The 18,518-nt window shown below is 34.5% G+C and overlaps 1 protein-coding gene across 1 annotated transcript; it reads left to right on the top strand.

Moving 5' to 3' along the window:
- The first annotated feature begins 17,395 nt into the window (after positions 1 to 17,395).
- On the top strand, positions 17,396 to 18,181 carry LOC137965342 (ethylene-responsive transcription factor ABI4-like). Its single transcript, XM_068811651.1, has one exon. The coding sequence runs from the start codon at positions 17,396 to 17,398 to the stop codon at positions 18,179 to 18,181; it is 786 nt and encodes a 261-aa protein (XP_068667752.1).
- Positions 18,182 to 18,518: the final 337 nt, after the last annotated feature.

The raw sequence follows: 18,518 nt of genomic DNA on the forward strand, positions 1-18,518 counted from the left end.
AATGGCCGGTTGTCATGTCGTAGGATAATTTAATTGCTTAATTACAGGGTTTTGAAAGTCGAAACTTGATGAACGAACTGGCTATAAATCTGGAAATTTTCTGAAATTAAAATCAATTACTGTTTAAAATTAGAGGCCTCATCTATAAAAAACTTTATTAACAAGGTTTTAAATCCACTGGTTTACTCTTGTTTTGTTATCCAATATCAAGGGGGGGAAGGGGTTAGTCCACATTGAAGTTTGACATTGAAGTTGAAGTAGAAGTTAAGACTTCAAATTCAAGGCAATGATTTAATTAACTTCAACTTTAAGTTGGGTGTTAGTGTTCCAAAATGAAAACAGAGTTCAAATACACTGGAAAACAGATTCTAGTGTTAATGTCCTAAAATGAAAAATATGATGTAAATTAATATAAATAACTTTTTATAATATACTTAAATAGAACATATATTTAAACAAATAATTAACCAAAATAAACATGATTACTATACTAATAAGTAATTTAATATAGTATTTAAATATATTAATATACTAATTAATAAAATACTATATTATATTAATTAATTATTATAATTTATTATAAAATAATATAATAATTACGTGTGACTATAATAATTTATAAAAAAATAAATCACAGTAATTAAAAATTAAATATAATGAATAAATAATATTTGTTTAATTTTTCTTTAACTTAGGAAAAATTAAATCTATAGTGTCGTCTTCCTCACAATGCCGATAATGGTAAGGAGACAACGGCGGGCCATGGCAACAGAGGACGGCTCTGACGGTATGCTGGAGGCCCTACAACAGAAACACTCCGATTGGTTGCTCTGTGACGGAGCGGCGACAGGCAATTGCGATGGAGGCTCGGTGATGGCAAATCTGCGACAAAGGCTGAGAGCTATAAGAAAGGGAGGCCAAGAGGGAGAAGAGAAAGGGAGAAGGGATAGGGAGTGCGAAGATGAGAGGAAGAAGAGAACGGGAGAAAAAAAATTGGGGGAGGAAAGCCGAGAGGGAGAAGAGAGGGCAAGATAGAAAAAAAAATTTTGACGCATCCCGAACGATGGCTTCAAGTGGATGATTCACAATTTTGGGTTGAATCATGATTCCACGATTTTAGACTGAGACGATTACCTGCATTTTTTTAAATTACGTTGGAGTTGGTGCACTACTAACGGTCTAATTGAATGAACTACGTAATGCGCGTAAACTTTATTTTAACTTCATTGTTGACTAACGCATCCCAAAAGGTGTCTCACGGTATTTCATGGGTATAAGTATAATCTAGCTTTGCTGGGTTCATATTAATTGCACTTGCCTCTACAACATGTCTGGTATTATTTGTACAGGTTCTCTGCAATTGAGAATGAGGACATGAGTAAGGTATATTCTGCTATCCATTTTGATTATTTTAAATTTTATTTTATCTGAAATAAAAGCTCTTTATTTATCCAATTATCTATGAAAGTTTGGGGTAATCTAGTCTAACTTGTAAATAAATTTTTTAAATATAATGTATAAAAACAAGATAAAATCATAAACTCAATATTAAAACACAGTAGAAATACACAAAAATATCAATTGATGGGTGATTAAACTATCTTAGAATGAAAAGTAAAATAAAAAGAAATGAATAGTGAAAATTCGATAATGGCCATTGGTCCTACTTTAGGTGTACTCTCCGTCAACACATGTCACGTATTGGATGTTAATTATCTGATTTAAAGGTGATAATAAAAAGATGTTCGGAGCTATGTTTCACCTTTAGTATAATTTACTAGTTTCTATAGCAGTTCATCTCTCCTTTTCCTTTCTCATTCTTCTTCTTCTTCTTCTCTCCTCTAACTTCTTAATTATTTAGTTTCTTGAATGATACCAAAGAAATCCATACAAACTTTACAAATGACACTAACTGCTACAATATGGTAATCTTGTGATATGGATGTGTTGTTCAACATTTCTAATTTTGAGGGTTATTTTAAGATTGTGGAAAAGCACGCTTCAGGATTGCTTTACGAAATGAGAATGATGATTATGGAGTTGTAAACAAATCATATCTAGTTAACTATCTTCTTCAAGTTGATGGAATGATAGTAACATTCACATACATAAATCACACTTGAAGAAGCCCGTTGAGGACATTTTTTGTCTAAAACTTTCAATGCAAATAACTATTGTTAAAATTGTTTTGCAACAAAAAAAACACAACAACCAAAATTATTGTTGCCACAAAAGGTCATTAATGACAAAATTTTCATCACAAACTCCTCTATATTACAATAAAGAAACTTGCTATTAAACTCATATTTTATGACAAAAGAAGTTTTGTAATTAATAAACACATTTATCAGAGAGAAATTTTTGTTGTAAGGTGACAATTTAATGATGATGTTTCTGTTGACCGTATGTTGATTCATTTCTTGATTTTGATGATAACAACAAAAGTTAATAGAGCCGAGGATTGTAAATCTAGTATTTCATATACTTTTTCATTCAAGAGGAGATATCTATTTCATGATCTAAAGCATTAAAACGAAACAAGCTTCTCAAAGACCTAAAGCATTATGGAAAACCAAGAATCCTTGAAGAAACACCCTCAGAAGATGAAGACAACTTGAAAACTAGACTTTAGGATTCACTAAGAAGTGTCAGGACTCAATCTATATAAAAGAGAGTTATCCACTCCTTCCAATTTGATGTACAATGCAAACTTGGAACTTTAGGATATAATATGCATTCAAACAATTATATACATATTTTATACATGTTAGAATCACGTAGGATAATTCATTCTCATACTTTAAAAGAATATTAGATGAATTGGCACTGGAATGATCGATCGACATTTGCCAACGATTGAAACCAGAAATGCACATGCCAAAATTATAAAGCACGATTGATCATCCCCTTTGGATTGATTGATCAATGTTGTCCAGACAAAGACAATTTATGTTGATTGATCAACCTCTAAAACTGATCGATTATACAGAATTTTGCCGGTCAAGGACATAAAACATGATCAATCATAGCAAGTTCATTGAGTGATCATACTTGCAATGCACTGCCACAGAAAATTTTGATTAATTGATCATATTATGTCATTGATCGATCAACTTAAAATATCAGACCCAATGGAAAGATATTGGTCAACCATACCATCTATTAGTAAGACACATTCAAACTGAAAAATAGTCGTTATACTCAATTGATCGATCAATCACTTTACACGGATTGATCAATGTAAACTCAACATTTTGTAAACGAGCAAAAAATGACTAGTTTGGCTTAGAGAACTTGTAAAAACCCCACCAAACCTCCTATTGAGAAGTTAATGAACATTTATTGTTACATCCATAAGCTTTTTTTTCACAATTCCTTGAAAATCCTCTCAAAGTATTTTTGTGAGAAAGAGTGAGCACAAACTCTAGAAAATTCTTTTAACTCTTCTCAAATCGTTTCCATTGCATATGCATTAGACAAGCTCCATCATTCTCATTGTGCTACAAAGCTGAAAGGTTGAATTTCTCAAAGAGAAGATTTTCTCCAATTTGTAACGGTTGTAGGTTTTTATCATTTCTTTTGTGCATATATTTATATAAAGGTTCATCAAGAACCTATTTGAATCTAGATAGAAAAGGTTTTAGTTAGAGCTACAATTTAGCCAATTTCCTGGGAGATTATTTGTAAAATCGCGTATTTGATTTACACGTAGCTTAAAGAGAGCCAAAAAAATTTTTATGTAAATTTCAGCTATTAGAGTTAGATTAGTTGAATTTTTCAAACAAAAGTTTTTTGGGAACATCAATAACAAAACATCTTGTATCATCTATTGTGGTGTGTGAATGTTTTACGCTTTAAATTGTATGTTTGCATGATTTTACTTTCCACGCATTAAGAAAATTTTAACTTTTAGTTCTCAATTCACCCTCCTCTTAAGAAGCCACTTGAGCCAACAATTTCATCATTAAATCCCATTTTAATGACAAATTGACTTTGTCGTAAAATAGTTGTCATCTTGATATTTTGGCTACAAAATGGTTTCATTGCTTAAACATATATTTTTTTGCAATATGGAAATTTTGTTACAAAAAAATTGTCTTTTTTCATTTTTCTGCTTTGCTCTACTAAATTATTTTTAATATTTGTGCAGTAATTACGAGAATCCATAAAATTAAAAATAACATTTCGCACAAATATTAATATTAAAATATATTTTACATTGAATATTCTTTTTTTTTAACGAAGGACCATGAAACCAACGAGCATTGTGAAGGACATTCCCTTTGAAGGGGGATGGCTAAGTATCAAAACTTGCCAATAGGGAATGCAACTGCTATGTGATACCAGCCAATACACTTGTGTAGCATGTTGGTGGAGGTGGCTTCTCAAGAGGGAGGTGAATTGAGATTCTCAATTGAAATTTAAGTGCTAAGGTGGTAAAAAAAAGAGGCAAATAATTAACAATTACACACCACAAGGATACAATGATCTTTTATTTTTTATGTTCTCCTAAATGGTAGTCACTGCCCAAGAACCCTTGCATATGAAAATTTAACTAATAAGTTCTATTAGCTAAAATTTATAAAATGATTTAGGCTTTATTTAAACCAAGTGTAATCCCCAATTACACAATTTGATTTCTCCCCAAGAGATTCAATACATATCAGATTCTAGCTCTAGTTGGCATTCCCTTTCTAGATTTCAGGCCCTAGAATGACAATTCTTATAGCTTTAAGGTACTATTAGAACCTCTAATGAAGAAAGTTAAAATACAAAAGAATAAAATCAAACTTACAACTTTCTTTTGGAGAGTTTGTTTTTCCTTATGAGATCCTATCTTCCAAAACTTTAAGGCTATGTTTGGAACGCAGAAAGTGGAGAGAAAAGAAAAGGAAGAAAAAAGAAAGAGAAAGAGAAAAGAAAAGAAAATTTTCTTGTTTTGACACCGATAGAAAATGAGAGAGAAAATAGAAGAGAAATATAGTTTCTTTTGTTTGGATACACAAGGAAAAAGAAAAAGGAAAGGAAAATAAAATTATTAATATTTTAAAATTTTGATGATAAGATTTTCTCTCAAGTTTCTATTTATTTTCTTTTCTCCCCAAATTCTATCATTTTGTGAGAGAAAATTTATTAACTAAGAGAGAAAATAATTTTCTCTATTATTTTTTTTCTCTCAATGATTCTCTGCTGCCAAACAATAAAAAATAACTTTCTCTCCCATTTTCTTTTATTTTCTTTTCTTTTTTGTGGATTCCAAAAAGACCCTAATCACGAGAGAAGATGTAGTGGAGTTTGATATAACTTTGAGTGTAAAGAAAGTGAGAAGAAAATGGAAGGTTTAGGAAAATCAAAAAATTTCTTCAAAAGGATTAAATAAAAATTTTAGGCTTAAAAATATTCTTCCTGAGGTTTGGTATACTCATATAAACTCAACTCTTAGTCCCCTATGAGTTTGGGAACCTATTTATAAGTTTTTCGGTCAAACTAGCCATTTTTTGCTTTTTATAAAAGCTACAGAAAATGTTGATCGATCACTAAAAATGTATGATTGACCAACCATGTAACATGACTATATTTTTTTGTGTTCCCTAGGCCTATTAATCTATTAGGGCATCAATCAACAAGTTTTCAACCTTTCATAAAACCCATTGATCGATCATCCTATTTCAATTGATCAATCATGATTTATAGAACTGGTTATGCTAAGTTATGTATGATCGATCATACAATAGGGAATGATCAATCTCATGCTTTATAATATCTTCTTGATAACATTTTGGATTATTGATAATGCTTGAGCTAATGATAGGATTTGCTTTATTAGTTATGCGGGACCGCATTCTAGATGATCAATCAAGTCTATATAGTTTGATTGATCATGCCATATGTCAATGTACTATTTTAACATTTAAGCATGATATAGGTTATTCTAAGGGATTTACCCATTGTAAAACATTTATATGCATCAATTAAAACATTGTTTTGGAATGTTTCATGCCCTAAAGCTGCATAAGATAATTGTACTTAAAATCTAAGTTAGGTTGGCTTTATACTTACATAGCTGGAGTTCTTGAGATTTTCTATTTGACTCTAGGTCCTAAAGTCTTCAAACTTCTTTTTTATGTTAGTTCTTCTTCACAACATCAATCTTCAATGTAGTTTGCTTCTGGTATTAACATGACAACATGGTTGATCATTATTTTGTTTTGATTTTTTGCCATATAACTCATAAAATTTATGTCGCAAGGTATGTGTCTAAAATAAACTTGTAACATCGTTAGTATCACACTTTCAAGCTATCCATTTTGTTATTATCAAAATAATGGGGACCAATATGAATTTACCTTTAGTCTAACATAATAAACTCTTGGTCATCTTGAAGCTTTCCTTCATGTGGGAAAGCTCCACGTTGGTGAGAAGGGGATGGGTATAGGACAAAACAACCATTGAAACTAAAAGGTTTACCAAGTCCCATCCTCTTTGTATAGTTGGATCAGGTGCTTAATACCCATCAGTCCATGTCCAAAGGGCCAACATGCACATACTTCCCTTCATATTATAATAAATGATGGTTAGATATATGACAAAATGTCAAAAAAATGATCACATTTGTAGACTTAAAAGTGTATGCCATTGCCATCTTCCCTTGTCTCTCCTAATTAAGAGTTAATTTGAAGAATTTAATCTCATTTAAGCCCTCCAATAAATTTGAATAAAAATTAGATTTATTACAAGAAATGAGTAAATAACTAAAGTACTTAATGTAAATTAAGTATAAAGTCATTGCCCAATATTAGTGAGAATTTTTCAAACCATGCATTCCTTATATGATTGTGGCATGGAGGAAACAAGGACTCTTGTTGTGCAAAGGATTTTTTTTTTTTCCATTTAGGGACCATTTGAATATTATTTTTCTTTGAATAATTTTCTAATTGAAATATTTTCATATTAGAAAAAATTCCCTTTAACGATTTTTTGCTTTTGTGCTGCCATAGAAAACAATGGGAAAACTAGCTATGGTATTTGTGTTTACACTAAAAAAAAAAAATCTTTATAAATAATAAAAGTAAGATTGAAGTAAGAGGTATGTGATCAAGAACTACTTTTGCGCTTCTTGGTCTATTTTTTCCCTAGTTTCCTATTGGAGTAATAGAAAACTCAATTTTCTATGCTTTTTAATATTTCTTAAAGGCAAAAGGAATCAAGCAAAAGAAATTCTATTTCCATAAATGGCTCCAACACTAACAATTTTGATCAATGGAAAAGTCTTTACATACCTTCTTTTCCAACAATTTCCTATTGGCACAAACATACCCTTAGTTGAGAAGACATATTCCCAATTTATTGATGTGATAGTGAAGCTTGGGCATTTTGAGAGATCAAACATTGCTTAGACAAATGGTAACTATGCTCATGTATCAGAGTATCTTTAGATGAATATGAACTATCCTTGACTTTAATTTGAAGTTTTAGAGCATAACATCTGATTTCCACAAAAGATTATGTAAAATGAAACCAGATTTTGAGGAATGGCCACTAAGATTTTCATCTCTATCTCCAATATTAATGTCCAAGAATCCTCATTGGCTTTGACATATAGTTGTGATCAAAGTATTGATATTCATCACATAGAAATGATAATTTAAGGTCTTAAAATATCATGCTCTATTGCTATACTTTTCCCCCTTTTTGTCCCTAGAAATCCCATGTACTCTTTTTAAATTTTGATTGGGAATCTTTATATCCCTATGATGTAGAATTTTAGTTACATCGGCTTTAATACCTCGCAAGCGTATGAATCGTTCATGTAATCTAGCAGTAAGCGAGGGTCATATCCACAGGGAGGATTGAATTTCGTGTATTCTTCAGTCAACTAGCCTAACCAAATATGATGAATTAATATGAACTAAACACTAATTATATCCTAAATTATCAAGCAATAATTTAATTAACTACTTGCACAACAGGAAACGCCAACTCTGGATTTTACCGTGATTCGTGTCTCTCTCGAGCGCCACGTAACCACGAATCCGGATTCTCAATCCTTGCGTCTAGCCCCTCTCGGGCGCCTAGAGTTAATGACAAAGATCGGATTACAATAGAATGCAGAGAATTAATTTCCTATTGTGATGATGCTAAAATTATCAACTTTGGTTTTTATCGCGATTCGTGCCTCTCTCGAGCGCCACGTAACCACGAATCTGAATTCTCAATCCTTGCGTCTAGCCCCTCTCGGGCGCCTAGAGTTAAAGACAGAAATCGGATTAAAATACCAAAATCTAACCTCAATTATAATCTTACCCTAATTAACTAATTTAATCAAATATCAAGAAAACAAATCTTAAATAAACCTTAATTATCAAATCAGATTCAATTAACATTCAAAACCTAAGTTCAAACCATATAAAAAATTAAATTCAATAATGACAAATTACTCCCCTTCTTCCTCCTCTCGCTCGGGCAGCAACTCGTTCTCACGGGTGCTGCGATTTCCGGAAATTGGTGGCGTCGGGTAGCAATAGTGAGTGGCCGGAGGTAGAGAAGACGCCGGCGATGACGGTTAGAAGCCGACGGACGGAGGTAACGTCCGGCGAAGAGCGAAACAGAGCTCACGTTCTCTAACCGGCTCTCTCGAGTCTCGGTTGGAGTCGGAATGGCTCCGGGACTGGTCGAAATATGTAAACGACGCTGGAGGATGGTCGGAAAGAAGAAGTGGCACCGGAGAAGCTCTCTCGGATCCCCTCCCGGCCTGGCGAGCAAAGAATGGCAGCGTCGAACTCGCCGCGATGGAGACTCTCTCGAGCTCTCCTCGGGTCTGTTCTCGGTTGCCGGATGGTGGTGGACGACGGTGGCCCGGCGAACGGCGGTGGGGAACTCCTCTTGGATCCTCCCTTGTTTCGGTCGACAGTGCTCCTTTGTTTTTCAATACTCTCTCTTTTCCTTTCACGCTCCTCCTTCGGGTCCCCCCTCTCGGGTCCCCTTTCGACCCTTCTTTGGACGCCCCTCTTTTGCTTTAAATAATCTTATTTATGTTAAAACGATTTGACCTAAAAATCATCTCCATTTCACTAAGGGCATTTTGGTAAATATCTCCTTCTCCACCATAATTCTCCTAAAATTCCATAATTAAATCTATAAAAAGCATTTCAGAAAGAAATAAACCTTAAAAACAATAAAATATAATTCAGGAGAGAAAAATATGCAATATCGACAGTGATTAATGCCAAATTCAATAAATGCTCATTTCATTTGAAAACCGATAAATAACCACCTATAACACAATTATAAAGGTTATTCTATTATAATTAACTTAGTTCTCATGTCAAAATATAGCATCTATCACCCTACATTCAAAAGAGGGAGAGATTCTTGAATTGATCAACTTTTATTAGGTTTTATAAGGATAAACCTATAGGGGGGAGGGGTGGGGAGGGAGGGAGGGAGAGTTGAATAGGTTTATCAAATTTTAATGGCTATACTTCAACTTAACTAAATCTCAATAATTTTAACTTGCCAAACATGAAATTAAATAATCAATCACAATAAACTCAACTATTTTTATTGTGGTTCACAACTTGACATTATCTCGAATTGTTGATCCACTCCCAAGGTGTTTCCACCTCAGAGTTAGTTCACTATGTACTTAAGCCAAACAACATCTATAATGGCATACCTTTTAGGTCTAATTTACAACACTTATCCAACACTTGGTATTTATAGCATTCAACTCTAGGTATAAGTACCTACACCCTTAAAGAGAATTTTCTATAGCTACATATTAGCTTATTTAATTCTTGATTGGTTTGCAATTTGCAAGGTTTGCTTCTTTTCTAATTCATCTCAAAATTTTCACTTACTAGACAGTTGCTACAAATTCAAATCTATAAAATTACACCAATCCTATGGTGTCACCACAAAATAATTCAATAGCTCAAATATGGATTATAAGAAGCTTATAAACACAAGGATTTGACTACCAAACCAATTCTTATGAGGAAGTCAATTAATCACATCCTTAAATTTCAACAATTGGATTTAACGTGATATGAAAATCACGCAACACAAACTCAATAGTCAAGAATCTAAGTATTCAAAAATCAAATTTTCAAATACTAGAACTGAAATAGCTAGCTCAAAAATAACTATGAAAATTGACTTTGTTTTGAGTTGGGAGGAGGCAAAAACTACTCAAATCATGTGAAATGGCTTGGGAACTTTAAAAATTATTGTAGCACATTGATTCCAACCTGTATGAGTTTGGGGTTAAATAGAAATCTCTCTAATATTAAAAAAAAAAGTTGTTATAGATAAAAAACGATTTTTTGTCATGATGTAAAAAATGGGTTCAAATCAACTCCAGAAATGACGAAAAGTCCCATTTTTTTTATCAAATCCTTTTTTTTCCTCTTATGCTTATGCTACACTAGGGGTTGACTCCTTTTGTCTTTAAAACTTACTATTTTGTGGGGCAGACTCCTTTTATCGTTGTCTCTACATGAAACAATTTAGTTGAGATAAATGTGTGTGTGTGTGTGTCGAGGGGGGGGGGCTGAGAATGAATAGGTTTGATACAAACTATGAACTTTTATACATTTTTTAAACAATCCTTATACTTCTTTTAAGCACATCCACAACAAGATTTTAAAGTGATTCACAATCACTACAATATATTGCTACTCCATTCCCGGAGAGCTCTTTCATTGGAATTAAAGTATCCACTAAGTATAGACAAACAACATCTATACCTTAGAACCACACTGGTTCTATTACAACACCTGACCAAACAACTAGGGGCTTGTGGTAAGCAAAACTCTATGTACAAACACTAAGAAAAATAATTGCAACTATCAATAGTGACCAAAGAGCAAAGGTCTCTTGTTTTAAAATTAAGCTCACAATAATCTCTTAATAGGTTGATAGATCCTACTACAACTACAAAAGATTTCACAAGTTTCCTATGTGAAACTACCAATTTGATTAGTAGTACTTATAAGAACAATTTTGAAGTAATGCTAATCCTTTTCAAAAAGTTTTGACAATGAAAATAAAAATCTCAATCAAAAGATGTAATCAAAACTTTAAATGGCAAGCAAGGTATTCAACATACATGTAAAAGTAAAGGTCATATACTTAGTTTGCTTGAAGAAACAAAAGCCTCAAGTAGAAGACCTGAATTCTTCAATTTTCAAATTTGAGCATAAGAAGACCACTGAGTATTAATAGGTTCAAAACTCAATTTGAACAACTATTTGTTACTTGTTTTCTGGATGGTTTCTAGCTGATGTCAAAGTTTGATGAAAAAGATTCTAAAAAATATAAAAATACTCAAAAATATTCTACTTATGTTGTTTGTCATTGTCGTCAATCACTTACACATTTGGAGGTCTATAATTGAAGTTTTTGCTTTTGGAATAACTTATGATTCCATTTTAGGAGTATGGGGTCGAGTCCTTTGGTCTGGGGTTAATCCTGTCTGCTCTAACAACTATTTTTAGGATTGAATCTTTTTTGTGATTTGAATCCCATGTCTTCTGTTTCCTACATGGGTAGACTCCATTTAGCAACTATTGAATCCTTCTTGTTTAGCAACTTTAGTCTAAGTCAAATTTCTTTGATGTAGTCGACTCCTATATATACATATTTTCAACAAGGGTTGAATTGTTAATTGAAACAATACTTGCTATACCTTGGGTTTGTCTCCTTATTCCTTGCAGTTGATTGTATGGGGTGGATCTACTTATACGTGAGGCTTTTATATTTGGCTGAATTTCAAGTAAGTAACCCATGTATCATTTGATCAAGTTTTGGCAAGAAAATACCATCCTCGCCTCCTTTTAATTGAGAGCAGCCTGTACAATTGAAGAGAAGATACTATTAAACTTCGGAGCTGTTGTGCGTGAAGGTAAGTAGTATTGAAAACCCCTTTGTTTGGTCTAGGCTGGTGTGCCTTGTGAACTGTTGTAAATCTTTGAGTGGATCTAAACTTATATAGCTTAGTTAGTTGTTGAAGACATCCTAATTTGTTGTTGGATTAACATGTAAAGATGATGATTTTAAATTGGCTATTTGATCAATTGAGAAGCGTATGACCTTGAGAAGACAATATTATAATTGGCGTAAGAGAATTTTTTTGTAAGAGTCATTTGATAACCATAATATAATGAATTCACAGCAAGGTATAAACACCTTAGGAGTAGAGTAACAATTTACTGAGAGGATTGTGAACCACTATAAATTGTTACATGTTTGTTGTGGTCTTGTTGTTTCAATTGTTATTTGTGATTGAATCTTCATTATAATAATTATATTGTAAAACCGAATTATATAAGACTATCGATGCATTAAAAAGGGTTGAACAAAAGTACCAAAAGAAATTAAAATTAGCAACAAATTGTATAAGGTTATTCACCCCCTAGATTTGTTTCCTCACCCGATTAACACATATTAAGGTTAGGAGTTCCAGTTATAATCAAATATACTTTGCTTTGGTCAGATTATTAGGGTTAATTCTATCTTCTTTTAAAATAGCTATTTGAAGGGAGGATAGTTAAGTATTAAAAAAAGAGCATGTAGCACCGCTAGGCTTGTCGTTCAAAATACAACAGCTTCATGGAGCGACTGTAAAACCACAAATCTACCTGTTCAAGACCGACTTCCCAATTTCCATTCCTACCAGAAGAACGAATCCCAGTTACCTTCATCTAGTCTCACTAATCGAAAAGGGTAAACACATGAGAAGAGCCAAAGAACAAAGCTGACTCTGACTTACTAAAAGCTGCATACTGGGTGGTTCAGCCAGAAACTTTGACGAAAGGCGAAGCCACCATTTCCAAGCCCACACAAAGAACAAGTAAAGGAAAGACGAAGCACCTTTCCACGATTGGTTTCAGATTCATGGCTTCCATTGCCTCGACGCTTCAGACTTCAGATCATCATAGAATCGTTGCTTAAACGTGAATTGAAGGTTTCAGCGATTTCCCAAAGGTGCAGGAACCGCCAGAGAAAGTTTTAAGAGGCAACCAATGAATGAATAAGATAGCAACAAAAGAGACAGAGATGCATGTGGACATGCGACAGACATATGTTGCCCAAAGACAATCATCGAAGCTTGTGTTCAAATTTCAGACTTTCTACAGAGCCTCAGAACTCAAAAACCATGGAACGAACTTTGCTTTTCTTTTTCTTTTTCAAAATTTGCATGTTTCACACACACACACACACACACACACACACACACACACACACACACACTATATATATATATATATATATATATATATATATATATATATATATATATATATATATATATATATATATATATCTAGAGAGAGAGAGAGAGAGAGAGAGAGAGAGAGATGATCCAATACGAAAAAACATTTTGTGATGCTATCTTAGTGGTCCGATCATGATCAACAACTATCTCAGCCGTGCGATCAATGACTCTCTCAGTCGTCCAATCATGATCAGACGGTTGAGATAGCCATTTCGCATGTTTTACACCAAATAACTTTTCGTATTCGATATATGTATATAGGGCTGATCAATACAAAAAGTTATTTGGTATATCCAATACGAAAAGTCATTTGCTGTAAAACAAGCAAAATGGCTATCTCAACCATCTGATCATCTGAGTCATCTGATCATGATCAGATGACTCAGATAGCCATTGATTGGACGGCTGAGATAGCCATTGAGCATGATCGGATGACTGAGATAGCGTTTCGCATATTTTGCACCAAATGACCTTTCGTATTGGACCAGATCTCTCTCTCTCTCTCTCTCTCTATGTATATATATATATATATATATATATTACTAAATTTCTAGAAAAAAGGAAAACTTCACTAACTTTTTGTAATTTGAGAACATGAACCTATATTGATAACAGAGGAAAGTAGTAGAATCCAATTACCTTTCTCCCAATTGCACCCAAAGTAAAACATTAAAGATAAGTCCTAAAATAATTAAACAACATAAATAGAAGATTAACATAACTAACACACCTTTAAACTGAAACATTTTTGTGAGACCTCCTTCTATAAGATTCTTGTAAGACTCTACTATATTAATTATGGCTTTGTGAGACTTCTTATTGTGAGAGACATGTAAAACTCTTTCATACCTGCTCTTCAACACTCGTCCTCAAGCTAGAGTTCATAACTTTAACTGGCAATGAAAAGGATTCTTGGTCTATAGTTTTCTTTTGCTGGAAAAAATTCTTTACTGATGCAATTCTTCATAGATGCAAAAAAATTCAAATTTCGTGTTTCCCCTTTCTTGAATATTCTAGTCACATAAAATTTGATTACCACAATATGTGGAATTATTCATTGTAAATTATACTTCTTCTTCTCAAATGATAGTAACATCTATTTTTCAATTTTGAAGGAGGCGCAACTACTGCAACACTCAACTTCCAATCTTATCCCTATACTTCTTCTATTTTTTCCCTCAAGTTGGGAGTTAATGAGAATGATCCCAACTTGAAACAAATAAAGTAGTTTTAGTAGTGATCTCCTCCATCAAGTTGTCCCAATGATAAGTACTAAATCGAACACAAACTCTCAAAAAGTAAAAAAATGGGTGATAAAACATAAGTCGAAACCAACCTCAAAGGACTTAAAAAAATAATGATAATAATCACTGAAGTGGGTAATGCCTGTCAGTCACAAGATGACGATAAAAACCCAAGGGTTGGTCAAAGGGGGTAAATGAGAGTAAAAAATAAAAATGATGGGAGGAGAAAGGCAGCCAAGTAAACGGTTAATGGGGAATTATAGGAAGAGAAAATAACCACCACCTTTATAAGAAGAAGATTGTAAAGGTAGTAATGAAATAACTGAACAAATTTGATCAAGTATTACTTTTTTTTGGGTGATCACAATTTTTCAGAGTTAAGTATGCGGAAGATATACAACCAAGTAACAAAAACTCAAAACTTGAAAATAACATTGATGCAAGATATTGCATATCTTTAATGAGCACATCATTGAGAGATTAAGTATAAAAAATTCTTTGATTAGAAGAAAAAAATGTCTAAAAAAAAGATATTTAGGAGAAAAAGAAACTCAATTCATGTCAATGCCTGGAGAGATAATAAGATATAAAATACAAAAAAACAAAGATTTTTCGTAGAACTGATCTTTGGTACTTTTGATATCAATATCTCCCAAAATATAGCTTAAAATCACAAACAATTTGTTTATCAAGAAACTAGACTCAAGGATCTTTAATTAGATAACTAATTTGATAGGAAAAATTAGTTCTTGAATCTTTTATAACCTCTTGATTCTCTTGATTTTGTAGTTTAACCCTTGGCGATTCCAATGCAAGTATTTCCTTAAATATAGATCAGATTGACATGATATTTTTTACTTCTAAAAATAAACTTTAATAAATTTCATCCAAGTATAATTTCACTCCATAAAATATACTTCTTTTGAGATAAAAAATCTTATACATTTTGGGCTTTGTAATGTACTCTTTCTTTTTTTACGACATTGATCATTGACTCTTCTGAGATTGATATCTTCCTCTAGAAAACTTAGATTGAGAATTGGTTGAATAATTAATAAAACATACTTACGGATATTTCTTTTGATATATAATTCTTCATATAAAATCTCATTCTTGATGGCATAAAATGGCTCAAAGGTTGAAACTTTCTACTATTGCTCGAACCTCTCTTGAAGTCTGATATTTGCTGCTTCAAATATCAATTTCACTTTGTAAAAAACTCTTATTGAAATTTTTTTTTTTTGCGTTGGAAAGTAGACTCGACGGTATTTCCATCATTATATAATTTGTAATATGAAAAACTCAGTATAGAGGTGCAAACACCAAGAAAGCAATTGACACTAGGACTAAAAAAGAGAAAAAAGATAGAATACAAACCTAAACTACTAGAGATGATAGATTAGAAAATAATGACATTATCTCTGTGGGTTGACTAAGTCAACTCACAAACTTGCTCCGATACCATATTGAATTTCTCGAAAAGAGAAAAACTTTACTAACTTATTGTAATTTGAGTACATGAGCCTTTATTTATAATAGAGAAAAGTAGTAGAGTCTAATTATATTTAAACTACTCTTATCCCAATTACACTCAAAGTCTAACACTTATACATAAGTCCTAAAAAAGTTAAACAACAACCATTCAAGGAAGTGACTGCAGCAATAAACCGGCCACACTTTTCTCACGTTGACCAACTTATGAGTGCGTGATTCTCTCATTCCCGAGATGACAATTGTCTCCAAAGACTTCGTTCTTCACATGAGAGACCAAGGGAATTCTCAAATCTGGGGATGATCTTCCGCTGGATTATTATTCCTACTACATTTTAATATTCTACTCAAGACCCTCGTGAACAAAGTTGATAAAGAATTCTGTTTGATTCATGGAAGATGGGAGAAAAATTAGGCATGCAACTGATTGATTTTAGAAATGGAACCATACATGATCTGCCAATTACTAATTCTATGAAAGAAGAGAGGATACAAGATTTCGTTTCCTAAATGAGTATTACTAGCTTTCCCGGTGCCAACGGAAAGAATGAATTTCATTCCTAATCGAGCATGATTACCTTTCCGCCTTTTCCCTACGTCTGTAACAACGAAAAAAATGAAATTGATTCCTAATCGACCATGATTATCTTTTCGCCTTTTCCCTGTGTCTGTAAGAAAGAACTTGAAGCAAGGATGAGAGCACACCACGCGCAAGTGGAGACGTTCCCCTGCATGGCAGGCGGGCACCATTCAAGATCAGTCTCAATCCAACAGTAAAGAGAGGAAAAAGAGACTACTCCTCTCTGAAGTTTGACGAAGCATTAAAATTTTATGAGCACTTCTCGACTCCCAAGAGATGCCTGGTTCATTTCCAATGAACTTCTTACACAACCCTGTTAAGGCCGTTCTCTCTCCATCTGCCCGTACCTTCGAGCCTTAATAAACCCATTAAAGGAAAGGAGATGGCAGCTTCGCTCACAGAGCCGTCACAAGCGAACATCTTTCCTTCCGAACCTAGAAAAAACTGAAGGAAGCAGCAGAAGCTTGCATGGTTGCACCATCAGACACATCAAACCTCGTCGTCACAGAAAAAAACCCTAAAATAATATTCCAGCTCTGAACTCTACCGCTTTCCAAATTCCAAGCATCAGAATTGAGAGTCGGTTGTCGGCCTGTTTCTCCCCGTCATAGCACTGGACCTTCCTTTCTCCCAGCAACTTTCTTTTCCTGTACAAGAGAGAAGGTTGCGATCAGTGATCGCATTTTTATATTATGACCACCGCCCTTAAAGCCCACAAAGGAGAAAAAATAAGCCCCACTGTCTCTGTTCTCATCGTCCCACACAACGAGGTCTAATCCTACTCCTCCTGCAACAGGACCCATGGACGGTGGCGCAGAAGAAGAAAAACTCGTTTCCCCAACACGAAACTTCCCACCATCTTTATCTTTACCTGTCAACAGTAATAGCAGCAGCAGCAGGAAGTGCAAGGGGAAGGGTGGGCCCGAAAACAATAAATTCCGGTACCGTGGGGTCCGCCAGCGCAGCTGGGGGAAGTGGGTGGCGGAGATCCGCGAGCCCCGTAAGCGGACCCGGAAGTGGCTCGGCACCTTCGCCACCGCCGAGGACGCTGCTCGGGCTTACGACAGGGCTGCGCTCATTCTTTACGGCTCTCGCGCCCAGCTCAATCTGCAACCCGCCCCCGCCAGTCAGACCTCTTCTTCCTCCTCCACCTTTGCCCTCCGGCCCTTGTTGCCCCGCCCTGCCGGTTTTCACCTTCAGATCTACAAACCCTTGAACGCGCCTGCTGCTGGTCCCTACTCTCTACCCCCAGCTGTGAGTACCACTACGTGCTTTCCTGGTCCCTCTCCTGAGAGTGACGGTCATCATCAACACCTGCAGCAGCCGCCGCAGCCGCAGCTTGGCGTAGGGACCACCACCCCTTACGTGAGCGCAAACCCTAATCCTATTCTACACGAAGAGATCAGCATCCTCGCAGGCTCCGTCGACTCTAGCCTCTCCCTCTCCGCCGCCCCCCAACAGGAGACAACATCTGTTCCAGACCCCAGCCATCTGCAGGGTGTTCCCCAGACGCCGCCGGCGATCTGGCCATACGGTGGCGATGACTATTTCTGGGACGATAACCAGCCATTTCTGTTTGATTTTTGAGAGATCCAAAATCCATTTTCTTTTTTATTATCATTTTTTACCTTTAAAAGCCTCATTTCGTCTTACATGCAAGAACAACCTCGATATCGTCTGATTTCATCGCCGACTGTTCAGCCTGAGCATCGGCAAATAAAGGAAGGAGACCAGAATCTGGACGAGTTGCGAGGTTGCACCCTCTCTCCAGTCTCTTTGATTCAGTTGGAAGTAATTTCCAGAGGTCTGATTTCTCCTGCATGGTTTGGTGTAATTCTACTTTGGCCATTGTAAGGTTTTTACTTTTTTACAAGAGAATTTCATTTTGAAACCGGAAGTTTCTTCACATGTTAGTATTTGATCA

Source organism: Aristolochia californica, unplaced genomic scaffold, assembly GCF_029961685.1.
Source record: "Aristolochia californica isolate CCGP_79_NKW_82.1479 unplaced genomic scaffold, dmAriCali1.0.hap1 SCAF_5, whole genome shotgun sequence".
Taxonomy (NCBI): Eukaryota; Viridiplantae; Streptophyta; class Magnoliopsida; order Piperales; family Aristolochiaceae; genus Aristolochia; species Aristolochia californica.